Genomic DNA, 17989 nt, shown 5'->3' on the forward strand with positions numbered 1-17989 from the left:
GCTCTGTGAAGGTAAGACTGGGTGTCACATGTACACTATGGAACTATCGTGCGTAGCATAATGGGCAATCCAATGTAGCCTACCTACTGTACTGTACTGTACTGTGTTGTGTTGTGTTGTGTTGTGTTTCCTTGTACCGCACTGGATAGAGGCGATGTTACTGTATCCACATATTGGCTTTATTTGTGCCATGGACGAAACAAAGTGGTCGTTTACGTCTTAAGAAGTTCATGTTATATTTCAATATTTAAATAAAGGTAAGTGCAATGGTAAGACAGAACAAAGTGTATTGCATAGTGGAGGTGTATATTGGATACAATTTGATACATTAATTGAAAAAAAAAATTTGCGCGAACGCGACTCAAACATCGGCGGATCTGCAGAACTGGCATTTATAGCATTACCTGGTCTCAGTGAGCTAATGAGACAGCTTTGACAGAGCGCCAAGATCATGCGACCTGTGCTTGGCCAAGCTGCACGCCGTTACAGCGTTGCCAGAGCCTCGTTTCTTAACTCGCATTTCTATTAAACCTATTGGTGGGACTAGGTTTTACAAGATAAACTTTTGTCATGAATTTCAACGAGGAACCGTATGCCGACCTCCAAGTGCAGCATTTTTTGTTCACCCTGTGTATATAAGGATAAAAAAATCTGAAGCCTAATAATATAAGAATATGTACATGGGGTTATGTCCCGATACGGAAATACAGTTAATGCAATTTTTAATCTACTGATTCATTATGGTACCAGATGTCTGGTGTCAATACATGTGTTCCTGTTTCCCCTTGGTGTATCCATACAGATGCACACGAGATGCTGTCAGTTGGTACAATTAATTTTATTCACATATATTCACAAATTAACACACACATAACCTTAATCACAGTATCAAAACACTTCACTTCGGGAATATCAACAAAGCCGCCATTATTAAAAACTGCCAACACTTTGAAACACAGTTGAAAACAGATGACTGTGTATTTCAATATGGAGACTGCAAATATTGCATATCAGCCTGGGATATATACTTGCTACACCATAACTCTACTAAACAACAACTAACTTTTACCGTCAAGATCGCCCCCTTATATATGTGTGCCTTGACAGGCTTCTACAAAGTTATATTACAAAATATATCTTCGTGAAGAATCTAGTTTGTCTAATACAAGGTTATAATGTATAGAATATTCTCAATCGTTCTCGTGCCTATTACCATTCTGGAAGTCACAGTGTGTTTCACAATTATGGATTACACTTTATATATACTGGTAAGAATAAATTATAAAATTAATTTACAGGTATTTAAATTAACTGAACTGATATATATGTCTATATACAGTGCACGGTCCATGACATAACCTCAAAAACAAGACGATCATATCATATGTACACATGATGTAGTAATAATAATAATAATAATAATAATAATAATAATAATAATAATAATAATAATAATAATAATAATAATAATCATAATAATTGTAAAATAATAATAATTATTCAAGTTCGATATCTGCATTTGTTACCCATGGGTGAGAGAATATTGTCCTCAAGTTATATCTATTTACTGCACTTGCGTCATCCTCTATGAAATCTGGCAACCCTATTCCAAATATAATTGTAGCAAACAAATTTTATATGTCAAAAAATTCATGCTTCTGGCAACTTTTAATCCTAGGTTGTAGCCACTCAAAGGGAAGTTAACTTACCCAGCGATCGGAATGCTGCTGCAGAGGACACATTGTGCCCACAGTGACGGCCAACGAATATAAAAATATTTTCACAGCCTCACAAGCTTTCTAAGACCTAACAACATAATAATAATAATAATAATAATAATAATAATAATAATAATAAACAACAATAACAATGAGATGTGGGCATACACAAAAGTCACTTGTTGCAGCTTCGAAAATAAATTAATTACAGTACAAGCTTACAGCAATACATGGTTATGGTCAAGAGTGGTATTACTGAAGGAGAGCTAAGCAGAGAAAGATTAGTGACCAGGAAGGGAGTACAACATTGCACAGGTCTCTTATCCAAGAGAAAAGTTAAAAAAATATATATTATATTAATGGGGTGGGTTAGTGTGCAAACAAGCTGACTTTTGAGATGCTACATAAAATTTATCCTCTTTCAGAACTAGCTGCAACAAACATTACGGAATCTTAGAGATGAAGCTTTCATGGTCTGTGAAACTACCAGTTTGTCATTTTTCTGGGTTGGACCATGTTGTTTTATGTACTTTATGTAAGGGTTTCCCATGAGCTGCAAAAATATCTTTGGAACACCTGGAAAGTATCTCTTGGAGCAATTTCCATTACTGTTCTGTATGTTTAGTGGGGAGGATGTATGGTGTTTTCTTCCAAGAATTGCAGATTTAATAACCTACATTAAAGTTATTCAAAGGTTTCTTAATTTCTACAGCCCTTGAGATTTTTATTTCAAGATTCAGGTGCACTACAGCTGCCAAAACCTTAGTTTAATAAAAAACATTGTGTTTTGTTTCAGGAGAATGCTTGGTTACAGCTGAAACTTCTGTGTCTCGGTTCTTGGAGGTGATAAATGTAACTTTAGCAACGTGTACATAGGGTACATAAAACAAGAACATGGTCGGTCCAACCCAGAGAAAGAACTTAATAAACATTACAGCAATTTATGGGAACAAACAAGATGTCAACTGAAAGACAGCAGAAAGGATAACATTACTGAAATGAAACAAATTTTTATTCCTTTAATGGAATATTATTGCTTTTCTACCAATTCAATACCTTACAATTTAACTCTAATTAAGAAAGAGTCATAAATATAGTACACATTTTGGCCTATATGACGTTCTTAAGCTACAAAATATTATTTACACTGAATACATAAAATTGTGGTGTACATTGAAGTTATTTAAAAATTATTTTAAAAAGGGGGTTAAAACATATGAAAACCCTGTTTTACAAGTCATGGAAGAACTGAGTCATAAAATCTTTATTCTAGAATATTCTTTAGCAATATTTAATGGTTAGCATTGCTCTTCATAAAGGTCAATTAGAATGTCTGAATGAATTACACAAAAATCCTATTTTACAAGTCATATCAAATTGAATCATCAAGCTTAGAGCAACATATTAAAAAAAATTCAAAAAGTACATTGGTGCTGTTTGACTGCATCATTCTTAGTGATGGTCGACTAAAATATGTTGATAAATTATGTATTCTGCAGGTCATTTAAAATGAACTGTCAACCTAGAGTGGCATGTAAAAAAATCTAGAGTTCTTTAGTGTTGTTTAGCTGCTGATATCACTCTCGAAGAATGGTCAAATAAAATATATAATCAGGTTCCAGTTTTGAATTTTTGTGATAAAAAGGAATCTATTCATTCATCACTATTAAAGTCTGCAGCATGTTGATGACATGGATCAACCAAATAACTTGAAATACATTCCATCTATTGAGGTTACACGTCAACACAGCCTAAAAAGAAGTTGTTGGAAATGAGTGATGATGCATTCCACAAGGATGTCTACAAAGTGAAGTACACCAATATGTTAAAGAATGCATGAAAAGAGAAATAATAACATAAGGGAAAAGTCAGGTAACAAAGAATATGTGCTCACTTCTTGTTGGCGTGATGTACTCATAAGCAGAAAATTGTGCCATGTCTATCTCGCTAAAAGTTGACCAACTGCTAAGTGAATCTGCTACTAACGAGGAATTAGGAGGAGGAGTTGTTTTCTGTGAATCATTATAAACACTGGGAGATCTTATATGTTTTTAAGTACAATAGAAGTCCATTTTAGGAACAATTCATAACAGTGAACAATGTACTTGCTAAGATGGGTTGTAGTTATATCTGATTTTTTGTTAAAGTTGGCAGGAAAAAACCCCCCACACTCATTAAAATCAGTGTGAAACGGCAATCAGTGTGTTCAAAACTTGCATTTTTGCATATTTCTATACTATGCTTACTCGTTAGCTGTTATTTTTCTAATTCCGAGACAACACAAACGTGTATATTCAATGTTATTCTGCAAAATTAGAGCTAGTATCACTCCAGTGGCTTCTGTGGCAAACATTTTAGTCTTCTTATTCAAACAGTGTGATGATGATGATGATGATGCTGCTTGATGTTTTAAGGGGCCTAACATCGAAGGTCATCGGCCCCTAATGGTACGAAATGAAAGAACAAAAATTTCAAAGGCATCCACTGACCAAAATAAAAATAACATATGTCATGAATGGATCGACAGCAACCCAACAAAACAAAAAAAAAAAAAAAAAAAAAAAAACAACAACAACGGATCGGACTCAATACAGATCGAAAATAACATTATTACCGACCAAGGAACCACTTATAAAGCACAATGATGCTTGGTGTCTAAAGGGAGTGCAAAATCCACGTCTAAGGCCCCACAGAATGGTACATGTCGCGAGTAAAATAGAACCATGGTATGTATCATGTTGGGGTATTACTCATAAGTAGCAAAAACTCACGGTGTTCCACAAAAGATGGTACTACTCACAAGTATTGCAATACATACAAGTAACGCAGACCTATGGTGTGTCTCACACAATGGCGCAACTCACAGCCAACGCAAACTGAGAAGGTTCCCCACCTAGGTGTACTAAACACGGGCGCCGGTATTCCCGTGCTGTTCCTCACATAGTGGGTACTAATCACAGGCAACGCAGACCCATGGTGCTGCTCGTATAGTGGTACAACTCACAGGCTACGCCCAGACCCGCGGTGTTGCACACATGGGTACGATGCATGGGTACTGGAATCCACCAGGCCAGGCTTTTACTGCTACTAATCACAAACCTATTTCGTACCAAATTTAGTGGTACTACTCGCAAGTACAGGCAACCTATGGTGTTCCCCGCGTGATGGTACGATTCAAAATTAGTTTCATGGTTCTAATTCAGTCAGCCCTTGGTCGCCCCTTTTAGTCGCCTCTTACGACAGGCAGGGGATACCGCGGGTGTATTCTACATGTGCGTCCCCCACCCGCAGGGGGTATTCAAACAGTGTCACCTAACCTAACTTAACCTCATATGTATCGTGACTACATATTTCAAACGCCAGTAATGATAACCATTTTGCTACAAATTCACATTGGAAACGCCTTTTCTGAAATTCAACCAGATGTGAGAAAACACAAAGAAACCTCGTTAGTACATTCCTCATTAAGATGATTTCTTGCTTAGCACATCGTAAATTCAGTCTCGATTCACACCATATTAAATCTTTATAAAAATACCTCACTCACTGCATCACCAATTTTCATTATTACTGCTTGGTATTATCACATTTTCCCTTGCCTTGATAATGTTCCTTGTGTCATTCTTTGTGAAAGGAACGTGATATCCAACATAGATTAGAGCCCTCGCTGGAGGAGGCATGTCGGGCAAAGATGTACGAAAATGGGAAATGGCTATGAATTACTGATCTTTACGGAGTAAATTACACCCTCGAGAAGTAAGCTGTTAGCCTCAGGAAAGTTCAATTTTGTTCTCTGGTTTTCAATGATATATCTGAATAACCCAGTAAGCCTGTTTGTGCTTGTATTCTGCACTAGCATGGACCCACAGCTTCACCCACTTTTATTAATTCAACCGTTAGATCTTTCTAAACCACTTATTTACAAGCAAAATAATACTATTTTATTAACCAACACACATCATTTTTACATAAATTGGATGAAATACATTATTTTATTTCTATTCTAACATTGAACAACCCACATAGTTGACAATTATAGAAGTACTGTTTCCAAAGATCAAGTCCTACAACACTAAGCGATTGTCCTGGTGCTTTGCTGATGCACACAGCAAAACTGTAGACGTCTAAATTGAAACTATACATACAAATGGATTATTTAAATCTGAATAATGAATACTATGTCGTCCACAACATGTCCAGTCATGATGGTGGGTTCAATAATATTCAGAATCAATCTCTTGATAACTGAGAGCTGTGTTCTGTTGCCAAGGGAAGAATGTTTCATATTCCTGAGAAGGATAATCTGTGTGTTCAAGGGTACGGCAGGTGACTCCAAGTTGTTCAAAAGCTCTATCATGTAGCTGACAGCCTTATCTGTAACATATCGTGTCGATAGACTTGTACAGTTGTACAACACCAGGTAATTCTTGATGATGATGATGATGCTTGTTGCTTAAAGGGGCCTAACATCTAGGACATCAGCCCTTAGGTGATTCTTGTAAATGTTGCTCGTTGGTGACACTGACAGCTTCATTTCTTGGAGCAAGAATTGTTCTTTGACACAGCCATGCGTGATCGGCAACAGCTGTGCCCACCTATGAAAAAAATTTCCAATCTTTGTGTGCTGTAGATTTGGCTGGACATTGCACATACACACACACGGACTAACACTTCTGGATATCATGGACTGAATAAAAATGGTTTCATATACCATGGACTTAAAATGCCTCCATGACTGACATACAGGGTTATTCTAAATGATTGTCGGGGTTTTGTGAATTTTTTTTTTTTAACGTGGAAAATGTACCATTTTTATTGTTGCGGTAATGGTTAGACAAACTCTCAAAGTTTTATTTTGCATCAACTGTAGTACATAAGTTACCACCAGATGGCAGTAATAGCAGTGTTTAACAAAATGGCGGTTAGCGATAAGGAGAAAGCTTTTTGACCTCTTGAATTTCATCAACACCGATCCGTTACCAGAGTCCAGCGCCATTTTCGGACAAAATACGGGAAGGAGCCTCCTTCCGACAACTCTATTCGCAGAAGATATGCACAATTTGTGGATACAGGTTGTTTGTGCAAAGGGAAAAGCAGTGGGCGTCCCGCTGTGTCAGAAGCGGATGTGAATCGGATTAGGGCGTTTATCTCCGTAGTCCTAAGAAATCAACTACGGGATGTAGCAGGGAACTGCAAGTTCCTCAAACCACAGTATGGCGTGTGTTATGAAGGCGCCTAAATGTAAAGCCATATCGCTTACAACTGCGTCAAGCTCTAACAGCTAATGACAAAGCCCTATGTTTCAACTTTTGCATGGCACTGCAGAAATGGATTGAAGATGATGGTTTTCTTGACAGAGTAGTTTTCAGTAATGAAGCTACTTTTCATGTAAGTGGAAAGGTAAACAAATAAAACGTTTGCATTTGGGGTGCAACGAACCCCCATTGTTATGTGGAACATGTGCGAGACTCTCCTAAGGTGAACGTGTTCTGTGCCGTTTCAAACACGAAGGTCTATGGCACGTTCTTCTTCAATGAACAGACAGTAACAAGACTGACTTACCTGGACATGCTCACAGAATGGCTGTTACCCCAGTTGAGTGACGACAGGGATGATTACGTGCTACAACAGGATGGTGCACCACCTCATTTTCACAGCAAGGTTAGAGCATTTGTAAACCAAGAACTTCCACGATGGATGGGACGCAGAACGGAAGGTGATCTGATGCTCTTACCCTTTCCACCACGTTCACCAGAACTTACACCATGCGATTTCTTCCTGTGGGGATATGTTAAAGATCAGCTATTTATTCTCCTCCTCTACCGCTGGATATTCAGGAAGTGAAGCAGCGCATCCAAGCCGCCTTCGAAAGCATCACCTCTGTCATGTTGACTCGTGTGTGGGAAGAGTTGGACTATCGAGTAGATGTGTGTAGAGTGACACAAGGCACACACACATCGAGCATTTGTAATGTGTCAAAATAACTTAATGAGTTACAGTACACAATAAAACAAGATTCATATTCCTACATCAATTGCACTGTGAGTTATGAATTTTTGTAACCCCGACAATCATTTAGAATAACCCTGTATGTATTGCTATCACTTATTATTATCTATGTGATGAACTAAGTGTTTCCTCTAAATGTATACCCAACCCTTGTCCAGTTTCTCTACAGAGTAGGGTATGAAGCGAAATGAATCTTCATAGTGAGTTTTTAAGACCTAATTTCATTCCTGATGCCAATCTCTTCTTCTTTTTCTACCGCTTTTTCCCCACACCTGTGTATCACTGGATAATTTTCTTTCTATCGATGCAAAATCCGTGATTAAATTCCTTTTAGCACACTGCAAATATCTCCAGGTGTGGTATAACACTTTGATTTGCGTTTGTAAAGATCTTTCTATTTTAGGTTTTTCATTTGCTCCTTTCTATTATGAGTTTTGATTTGTTTCCTTTTTCTTAAAATAAATGTGTGTAATCCAAGGGCTATTACCATTTACGGTTTCTTTCTTCGCAAAAGGCTATGTTCCATTACCTTTAAGGGTTCCATGCAGCTTTCCACATTCATTCTGTAGTTGTCATGTTTCCTAACCTGTTTGTTTGTTTATGTTTTATGCTGCAATGTTTTGTTGAACCTTAAGTTTCCTTTTACTGTGTTTGAAATTTTATTTTTATTTTTTGTTTGTCTAATCATGCCAATCTACGGTTACAATGTTGATAACTGAGAATAATATATGTTGTGTTAAAATTTTGCTTTCATTCTTTAATTTATTCTCCCCTTTTCTCAGACTACATCGTCTTACTTTTATTTGATCTTGTTATCTTACGATTCAAGACAAACTCTAATATTTGGGACCTGTTGCTTCCTGTGCACCTATTTCAGGTTAGGTTTCAACCTAGACTCTTTAGTTATGTACTTATGAATCAAAACAAACTTTCTGCTAAGTTTGGTTATATCACTCGTAGAACTGTGTCTTAGTGATAATCAACATTGTGAACTACTGGTATCTACGGTCTAGGTCTATGAATGGTAGTCCCTTTGAATTTGTGAAGTATTTTGGCCAATAGTATGATGCTTTCCCTCAAGTATATGAATTTATGTGTGTTTCTCATGGTGACGTGTAACTGAAGGGTTCATCCTCACTTCTTTCTAACATCACTTCCCCAACTGCCTCTTGGTGCCACATGGCAGAAGAGCAACATAACATCTCGTCAATACCATAATCTGCCACATCTCGCTCCCTGACAAAGGAACGATAATAAATGAAAATACTTGTGCTACAACAAACTCTCGAACATAGTAATTATGGTAATGTCAGTGCAGAAGATTATGTGACCACCATTCTAGAAGTTGAGACAGAGGCAGCGTCACGAAACATCGAAAAGTTCGCCACCCATCACCTCCAAGATAAGAAAACAGAAACTGATGGCAATAATGATGAGAATGAAGATGATGAAGAAGATGGTTTATGTAAAGTGAAATCCTACAGACAAGCCCTATCAGTTGTAAAGGGCATTCAGTCTTCATCACTAGCGAAAAATGATATCCAAGGGAACTACCTACGTAAATTCTTAATAGCTGGCAACCAGGTGAATTTACGTAGGTAGTTCCCATCCCTGTCCCTTCACTATTGTAATTTCATCTCTGTGTTTTCCAAATCTGTACGTACCTCATCGCCAAATGTTTCATTCTAGGCTTGTGTCAATGTAACACACCTGTCAATGTCATATGTTATGTACACAAGTTATATGTATCTCTTAGACTGATTCTGATGGTTTGGTCAGATTCCGCTTCGAACGCTAGCGCTGTGCCATGTCCGGGGAGCCATCTGGTGGCGAATGAACGTACCATTTCCACTTCTATTATAACGTCTAAATTTAAAAATTCATTGTTTAAAAAGCCTTTCTCATGGACAGTCGAGTTTTTCTTCTGATGGCGCAGAGCACAGTTCTCTGCGAAACGTAAAGAATTTCATCTTATTTTCTTGACATGGCGTAAGCCCAAAAGCCTATACAGTATCATGTCTATACGTCTATGTGTTTAAATGTTTCAAAAATTAAACCTGTGGTCACTGTAATTGGTTGATGTTGCCTGGTATTGTAACTTAAAGACCGTTCCGATGCAGCTAACGTCTAATATCACAATTATTATTATTATTATTATTATTATTATTAAAATTTGAAGCACATTACTGGTACAGCTTCACCTAATTTCAATGTAATATTTTCATTTTCTACAGAATATTGAAGGTGCTATTTATTATTTTGGGGCTTTATTCTCTTAAACGTAATGGGTTTGTTCATTTTCTCGTAACTTTTATTCTTGTCGTCGTTGTTGCATCATTTTATAATGGTAATACCACTGTTTGGGCTAGATGATGACTACTTACAAGACAAGATAAGCATTGCGTCACCCTTATGAATTTATCATTGTCTTCTGAAAAGCATTGTTTATTAGACGCTCGAGTTGTGTATACGTCAGGTCATTGATTGTGATAGTGTTTTCAAGTACTTCATATTGAATAACCTTTACTGTGAAATTTAAGAAATGTGATCCCTCCAATATTTCTTCCGCTTCTGTGATGGTGGTAATTTTGGAAACATGTATTATTTTTCTTGCGTGGATATGCTGTGTTTAGGCATGTTGCAGACTTGTAAATTTTCATGTTCTCTCTTTTGCCTTCTGCCATTCATTCAAGGTGTTTTAAATTTGTTGTTTGGGATGTTTCCCCTTCTGTTTTTAATTTTTTTTTTCCCCCCCGTTTGGTGCGACCAGAGGTGTCAACCTTCGAGGTGGGTTATCAGTAATCCCGTTTTTAACCCGCACAACGCACCACTCAAAACGTTTACAGGTCAAATACAAAGCACCACGTTTGCCCTTTCCAACAGCAATCTATTCTAAACTATATCATATTACAAAAAAAAAAAAAAAAAAAATTTGCTCATTACCTATTAAATCTGTGATTAAAAAATTCTTTGTAGCTTGTTTTGCACCCAGCAGCTGCTTTTCAGTCTAGGTTTTCTTGAAACATACTTCCCCCTGAGATGACATTTTCAACTTCAGAACCACAAGCGATTCCAGTGTAGATGTATTTAATGTAGGCCTGAATTCTGTCTGATTTTTCCTAACAACACTGAAAACTCTTTCTGTAGGAGAGTTACTGTGAGGTACACTTAATACTGCAAATACACATTACTTAAGGTTTTATACTTAATTTGTCCACTTTCATTTTTAAGCTCTGCAATGTTGCCCCAGTTCACATCAATTTTTAGGTCCATGTACAATATATTAAGGGGAAGTATCACACTGGTAAACTGCAAATTCCTCTTCAAGTTTGTCATTCCTTAAGTAGTTGCTGTGATTTCACGCTGGGATGGTGGTACGCCACAGTAGCTGAAGGTCACATAAATCAAAATATGTACTACATTTATAAGACTCTTTAATTAGAGTTAAATTGTCAAGTAGCAGTGGAAAAGCAATAGCACTCCATTAAAAGGAATAAAAAATATGTTAACCTGCAAGTAAATATGAAACAAAAAATGAGGTTTATTTCTGAAATGCAACAGAGATATACAACACACTATCTTAGTCAGAATATGAATTTTACTTTCTGCAGGCATTTTCTGTATTTAAGTTACTATAATACGTAAAAGTTAGAAATCTGGGACAAATTACAACATGAAACATGTAGATCTCAACCATCGCTATCTACTATGCTCACAACGCCTTGCCATTAACCTTCACTTCCAGGCTAGCCAGTGAACAGCTTGTAGTCTGAGTTTTTCTTACAAAGGCACTAATAGGATGTCCCTCTTGACAGCCTTCTTAATTCTGCTACACAAGCATTTCCCCTGTTATTATATATGTTTTGGTGTTCAATGAAGTGTCTGCGACTGTGAATGAGTTTCGTATTCATTAGCTGAGACTGCGTAAGTATCACGCTTTAGGAACCTAGGTATGAATGTCTATTGGACAGGTTCCAAAAGTTCGAATGGATTAACTGTGTTTCATTATTTTGGTTATTCTCCACGTACGTATGTCTCCAGAAGAAGCAATAATATTTCATTGCCATAGGTGGATGGCTAGCTACGATGGTATACTGCTGTGTCCCATAACGCAGGAGTAAGAGAGGGAAAGTAAAGGTAATTTATTTCATGAATTTCCATGCCATTCAGATCTCGGACAGAAATGGCTCAGTGCCATTTCTAGAGATGGATTTGCACTCAATTTTAAGTCAAGAACTTTCGAATGTAGACAGCATTTTCTTTTATATGATTTTCGCCATGGGCCGAGAATACAGAAATTGTATGATAATATTTCCCCATTGTTTGAAGATTATCCTCTATATAAAATACCTAAAATAACCCCAGAAAGGAGAACAACTGTAAAATATCTGAACCACAGAAACAGAGGAAGTTAAATGATAACTACAAACTGTACATAGTAAAGGCAATGACGACATTACTACTATGGCTGTAAGACGAACATGTGATAAAGACTGACATGATGTACATTGCACCAATTTGCCCAATCATTATAGCAAGTCCCTATAATGCTCACAATGATTAGTTAAGAGCCAAAGTGCTACCAGAAATAAAACTGTGGTGTGCAAACAAAAAAGTCGAAAACATACAAATGGGGCTAGAATCTCATAAAGGACAGTTGCTTTAATACAATAACTAGCACTACATATGTTTAAATACATGCTGGAAATGAATAAATATAACCCTTCCAATATAAAATGTTTATTCATTAACGATCAAATTGTAAACTTCATTCAAGAATTACATAGATGGCCAGAAAATCCCTTAAAACAATGTGTAATCCAGGAAACAACCTGAAAATGACCAAATTTTCACTTAGGAGAATTTAAAATAGATCATGCAGTGATTTCTAAAAGAAACCAGAAGAAATTATGAATTTTAAAGTGAAAAAGGGCATCATTGACTCCGATCATCACTTATCCTCAATCATAGTAAAGTTTCAACCTGACAGACCCAACTCAAAATATTTATTTATTTATTTATTTATTTATTTATTTATTTATTTATTTATTTATTTATTTATTTGGCCCTCTCTCACATTTAACCACATACAATTTTTGTATTTTTACAGTATTAATGTAAAACATCATTGTGATCAATTACTGTTATTGAGATATGTAAGTCAGATAAGGAATTACAATAATACAATTAAGGTTACTACTGATGAAAAATTATAGGATAAGTAGAGAGTGGATAATAACAAAAGAAATATCAACTTATAACCTAAAGAATATATCTACAATTAGCTTATAGGAAAATTTATTCAAATATAAGGCTAAAATAAATTAACTGAATATTAGTATGTTACAATCTGAGTGTACTAAAATCGATGTTGCTATGTAGTCTATTTCTACGAATAGTCTACAGCCTTAAATGAGAGTAGTAAGAACATAAATGGGATAGCCTAAGAACTTAAATCTAGTACGTAATTTTTGGTTTCATTCACACGTCATTCACTCTTACATTCATTCGAATCAACTGTATGTACTCTGGAGGAATTTACGGTAGGCTCTTTTAAATGTCCTAGACGAGCAAGACTTTTTAATATCTTCCGGGATCGTATTCCATAACCTCGAAGCAGAGACCAGAAATGAATGGCTGTAGGTATTTGTTCGATGTGGTGCTATTTCAAGTAGTGATTTGGACCGAGTGTTAATTTCGTGGAACGAAGAAAGACGCCTAAAATTGGACGATAGATAGGTGGGGCTGTTTGAAGAAAGCAACTGATAGACGAGGGTCATTTGGTGCGTTTTTCTATGGTCATTTAAACGAAGCCATCTCAATTTTTTGTAGTATGGTGTTATATGAGCATCATGTCGGAGCTGGAAGGCATATCGAATGTAAGAGTTCTGTACATGTTGTAGCTTTGTTGCTTGTTCACAGGTTAGGTCAGTCAATAAACTGTCACAATAGTCAAAGATTGGAAATAAAAGTGTTTGTATGAGTTTTAATTTAAGGTCCAGTGGGAGAACATTTTTATGACACTTCAAAGGATAAATGGATGCATATACTTTTCTGCACACATTAGTTATATGCTCATTCCAGGCCAGAGTCTCATTTAAGGTGACCCCAAGGTTTGTAACAATCTTCGAGTATGGCACATCAATGGTAATTGGAGGAGGACTGTGATTACTATTTAGAGCAGATAGTAATTTTTTGTGTCCAATTATTATGCTTTGGGTCTTTCGTGGGTTGATGAGTAAGGCATTGTTCCTGGTATACGTTGTGAGTCATTGTAGGTCTGTATTCATATGCTGGATTGCTTCGCAGATACTATCTACACTGGTATGGTAATATACCTGTAGGTCATCAGCATAGAGATGGTATTTACAGTGGACAAGTGGGGATGAAATATAATTGATATGCAGGCTGAATAATAAAGGTCCCAGCACAGATCCTTGAGGCACACCAGATAATCTGATAGCCCATCTGGACGTAACATCGTTTACCGAGACACACTGGATTTGTGAGGTAGGATATAAAGAAATTGAGCGCATTCCAGTCGACGCCAAGGGAGCGCAATTTTGAAAGGAGTAGTTTTATGTTGACTGTATCAAAATAATCAGAAACAGAAGAATTGACTCGGAATTTCTTAAACAAAATTTAAACATTTTCCTTGCAAACATCTCCGACCAAAATATTTACAACTGGATAGAATTAAAAGAGACACTCATAGGAACTTCCCATATTATAGGTGTTCTTCCTCGAAAACACAATCGAAGATGGAACAAAACTTGTTCCAAGACCATAAACCTTTGAATTCAAGCCTTGCAAAAATGGAATTCCTCAAAGTAGAACAAAACTGGCATGAATTCCTCAAAGTCCAGAAAGAAGTCTCAAAATTTTTAGATCCAAAAAATGCAAATATGATCAAATTAGACTGACAGAAATAGATCAAAATTTCTTGAAAAAAATACAAGAAACTTGTACAAAACATTCGCTGAGGAACTCAAATCACCAGGCACCTAGTTTATGTTTCAAACATCTGAACGGCCTTCTGGAAACAAAAAATAAAGAAAATTGTAAAATTCTTGCAACTACTTCCATGAACTTTTAAACTGCAAACCTCCTATAACCTACACCAAATCCAGATTCAGAACCCCCACTTACTAGAAGAAATCAAGCAAATAATTAGTGAACTTAAAAATAACACAACCCCAGGGGAAAGTGGTATTATTGCTAAAATGTTGAAATTAGGAGGTGAAAGCCTAGCTCAGAATATTCAAGTAATTCTTGAAGACAGCGGGATTACAGAGAAAATTCCTGAAGACTGGAAATGTGCCCTTATTCACCAACTCCACACAAAAAAAAAAGGGGGGGGGGATAAAACAGATATTAATAACTGCAGAGGAATATCCTTACCATCAATCAGTTGTGTACAAAATTCTCTCTAAAGCCCCACTCATGAGACTTGAAAAACAAACTGAACACTTAATTGGCAAATATCAGGCAGGATTCAGAAAGGGCAGGTCTTGTGTAGAACAAATTCTTAATCTCAAACCATCTTGCAAATACGTAAAACTAGACAAATAGAGATCACTTCTGTAGACTTCAAGAAAGCTTATGACTCAGTTGACCGACACACACTATTCCATATTCTAGAAGAATTCAAAGTTGACAAGAAAACAAGAGACTTAATTTGTAAGATGATGACTGGCACCAAAAGTCAAATTTCAAGGTGAACTTTCTGGCCCTTTTGATATTACCACAAGAAGATGGCTTATCCCTGATAATGTTCAATCTTGTGCTCGAAAAGACTATCAAGACATGGGAAAATGACACAAAGGGAGTAACTATTGGTGGACTACTCAAAAATAAAATTGTAGCTATTTTTTCTAACAAAAGACAAGCAGCAGTTCAGGCATTTGAAAAACTTCATTAAATTGCAGCTGAGACTGGGCTCCAAATATTGTATGAAAAAACTCAGAACATGGAAAGATTCGCTAGTTATCTAGATAGAATACCTCTAAAGACTAAATTCGCCAAAATGAATCAAGTGATTAAGTTGAAGGACCTAGGAGAAGTAATTCAACCATCAGACTTGAATCGTGAAGCAAATGAGGAGAGGATCTCAAAATTACAGAAGGCCTATAGACTCACGTGGAACAGATAAAAAAAAATCCAGGAATGAAAAATTAAGACATTACAACTCAGTTGTCAAATCTGAAGCACTATATGCCCCAGAAACCTTGATCATTGGAGCCAGATCACTTCTTAAAGACACAGAGAAACAGGAGAGGAAAATCTTTGGTCCAGTGTACTCACAGAGAATCTGGATGAAACGGAAATCTCGGGAGCTTTATCAGTATTCTGAAAAGATCACCGACAGCATCAGGAAAAGGTGATTAAAGTTCTATGGCCACATACTCAGAATAAACAATGACAGGCTCACCAAAAGGATTCTCAACCTTGCTCTCTCAATGAATGCCAAGAACAACCGACTTAGTGAAATAGAAAAAGACCTTCAGGAAATTGGCATCCCACAGGAAATTGCTCAAGATCAATTCCGGTTCAAAAAAGCAGTCGACAACAATAATTTTGCTGAGAAAATTAGTACCAGGACTAATAAATCATGGACAAAAGAATGGAGGAAAATGTTCAGTGCCCAGATGAAGAGATTTTGGGAGAAGAAAAAAGATCAACATCAGCTAAGTAAGTTCCATAGCGCTCCACAGATGGGTGTAACGCTGTTAAAAAAATAATGGTGTGTGGCCTAGTGTGGATCTTTCGACTTGACACATAGGCAACTTGCGTGTCTTAAGGATGGAACCTTATCTATGATGAATTCTAATGCTGAAGACGGCCACACACCAGCCCCTGGAATTAACCAATAAAGGCTGGAATTCGAATCAAGGATCCCTTGGACCAAAGGCCAGCACGCTATCATTTAGCCATAGAGACAGAGCTAGACAATGAATTGGTACACATATGCTAGAGACATTTCTGTTTATAAATTACCACTGAGGTGTACAATGAAACTCTATGTAAGGAATGTCAAGTGAACAGGTATAACAGACCTAGAGAACGCTAGGCTTCAATTAGAATGGGAAAGGCCAAATGAAGTCAAAATAATGTATTCTCTAATTTTTGACTAAATGTCTGTCAAACAGTAGGTATGGTACGATGGGTTAGACACATTTTTTTTTTGGTCCTAAGGACACTTCAGACCATACAAAAGCTCTTAGACATGGAAATAATGTTGGGGAAGTACAATAGTTCCTCAAACCATTCAAAATATTTTTCATGATCAATTTCTGTATGATCATCTTCAGTATTCTTGGATCTGAAGAAAAAAGTCCATTAATGAACCCTGAGGCTGTACCTGCACATACCACTATAAATCAGCCCCCCTTTTCGACATGGACCAGGCATAGTACCCTACATAGTATCATTAGTCCAGCCTTAAGTTTTACGGCAACCCACATTTACCTAAGTCTCATCCAACAATACGTTCTAGCGGAAGTCCTTAGTCCTGATCTTATTAAAAGAAGTCACAATGCAGGATTTCAATATCTCCACGTTTGAGCAGCAGTTTCAGACCGTTTATTTTTTTATGCCTCAAACCTAGCTTGTGAAGCACTTTGGAGAGTGAGCTGTACCTATCAGTGAATAATTCATGCTTATTCAGTGATGTAAGTAATAGATTCACTGTAGTGTATTCCCTTGTAAGATATTACTGGTAAATATGGTGACGAATACCATCTTCTTAGAAAGAGTCAAGATCAGTGACTGGGGCACCCCGAGATTTCTTCTTTCCAGGCATGAATAAATGAACATCTGATCCCTTGGAGGAAAAAAATTTCTGCATAGTTACCTTCCAAACCATGTTTTAACTAATTCCAAGAGCAAACAAAGATGGTTAAATGATGATTATGATAAAGAATAATGAAAAGTAAGTCTAATAAAATATGTAATGCAAGGAATATACAATACTGTGTGCTCGTTCTCTTTTATGAGTTAGTATATATCTATTTTCAGAAAATGTCAATGTGCGACTGTTGATACTATTGCATCAAACATGGATGAGGATAAAGCGATGGAAGCTCACAAGATCATGAAGTGACCTCATATAAGGATGCCGTTAAAAAAGGTGAGAAAGCTGACAATCACTTCATCCATAGCGGAGATGCAGCGTAAACAGAACTTAAAAAAAAAAAAGTACTTCAAAAGTAGACAAAGAAAACCTAAAACCTGTTTTCCAGTCATTGACCGGGTCAGGGGTG

The 17989-nt window shown here is 36.6% G+C and overlaps 1 protein-coding gene across 6 annotated transcripts in view; it reads right to left on the reverse strand.

Moving 5' to 3' along the window:
* Window positions 1–17989, reverse strand: part of LOC136874049 (F-box/LRR-repeat protein 20) — a 458706-nt gene that overhangs the window by 298787 nt on the left and 141930 nt on the right. For 3 of the 6 annotated variants that reach the window (XM_068227641.1, XM_067147556.2, XM_068227642.1), the window contains one exon: window positions 1710–1806. The exons of the other annotated variants lie outside the window; for them this stretch is intronic. In XM_068227641.1, the coding sequence (XP_068083742.1) occupies window positions 1710–1742 (33 nt within the window). In that variant the 5' untranslated portion in view covers window positions 1743–1806. The remainder of the gene's footprint in view (window positions 1–1709; window positions 1807–17989) is intronic. 6 annotated transcript variants of the gene reach the window in all.

Source organism: Anabrus simplex, chromosome 5 (assembly GCF_040414725.1).
Source record: "Anabrus simplex isolate iqAnaSimp1 chromosome 5, ASM4041472v1, whole genome shotgun sequence".
Taxonomy (NCBI): Eukaryota; Metazoa; Arthropoda; class Insecta; order Orthoptera; family Tettigoniidae; genus Anabrus; species Anabrus simplex.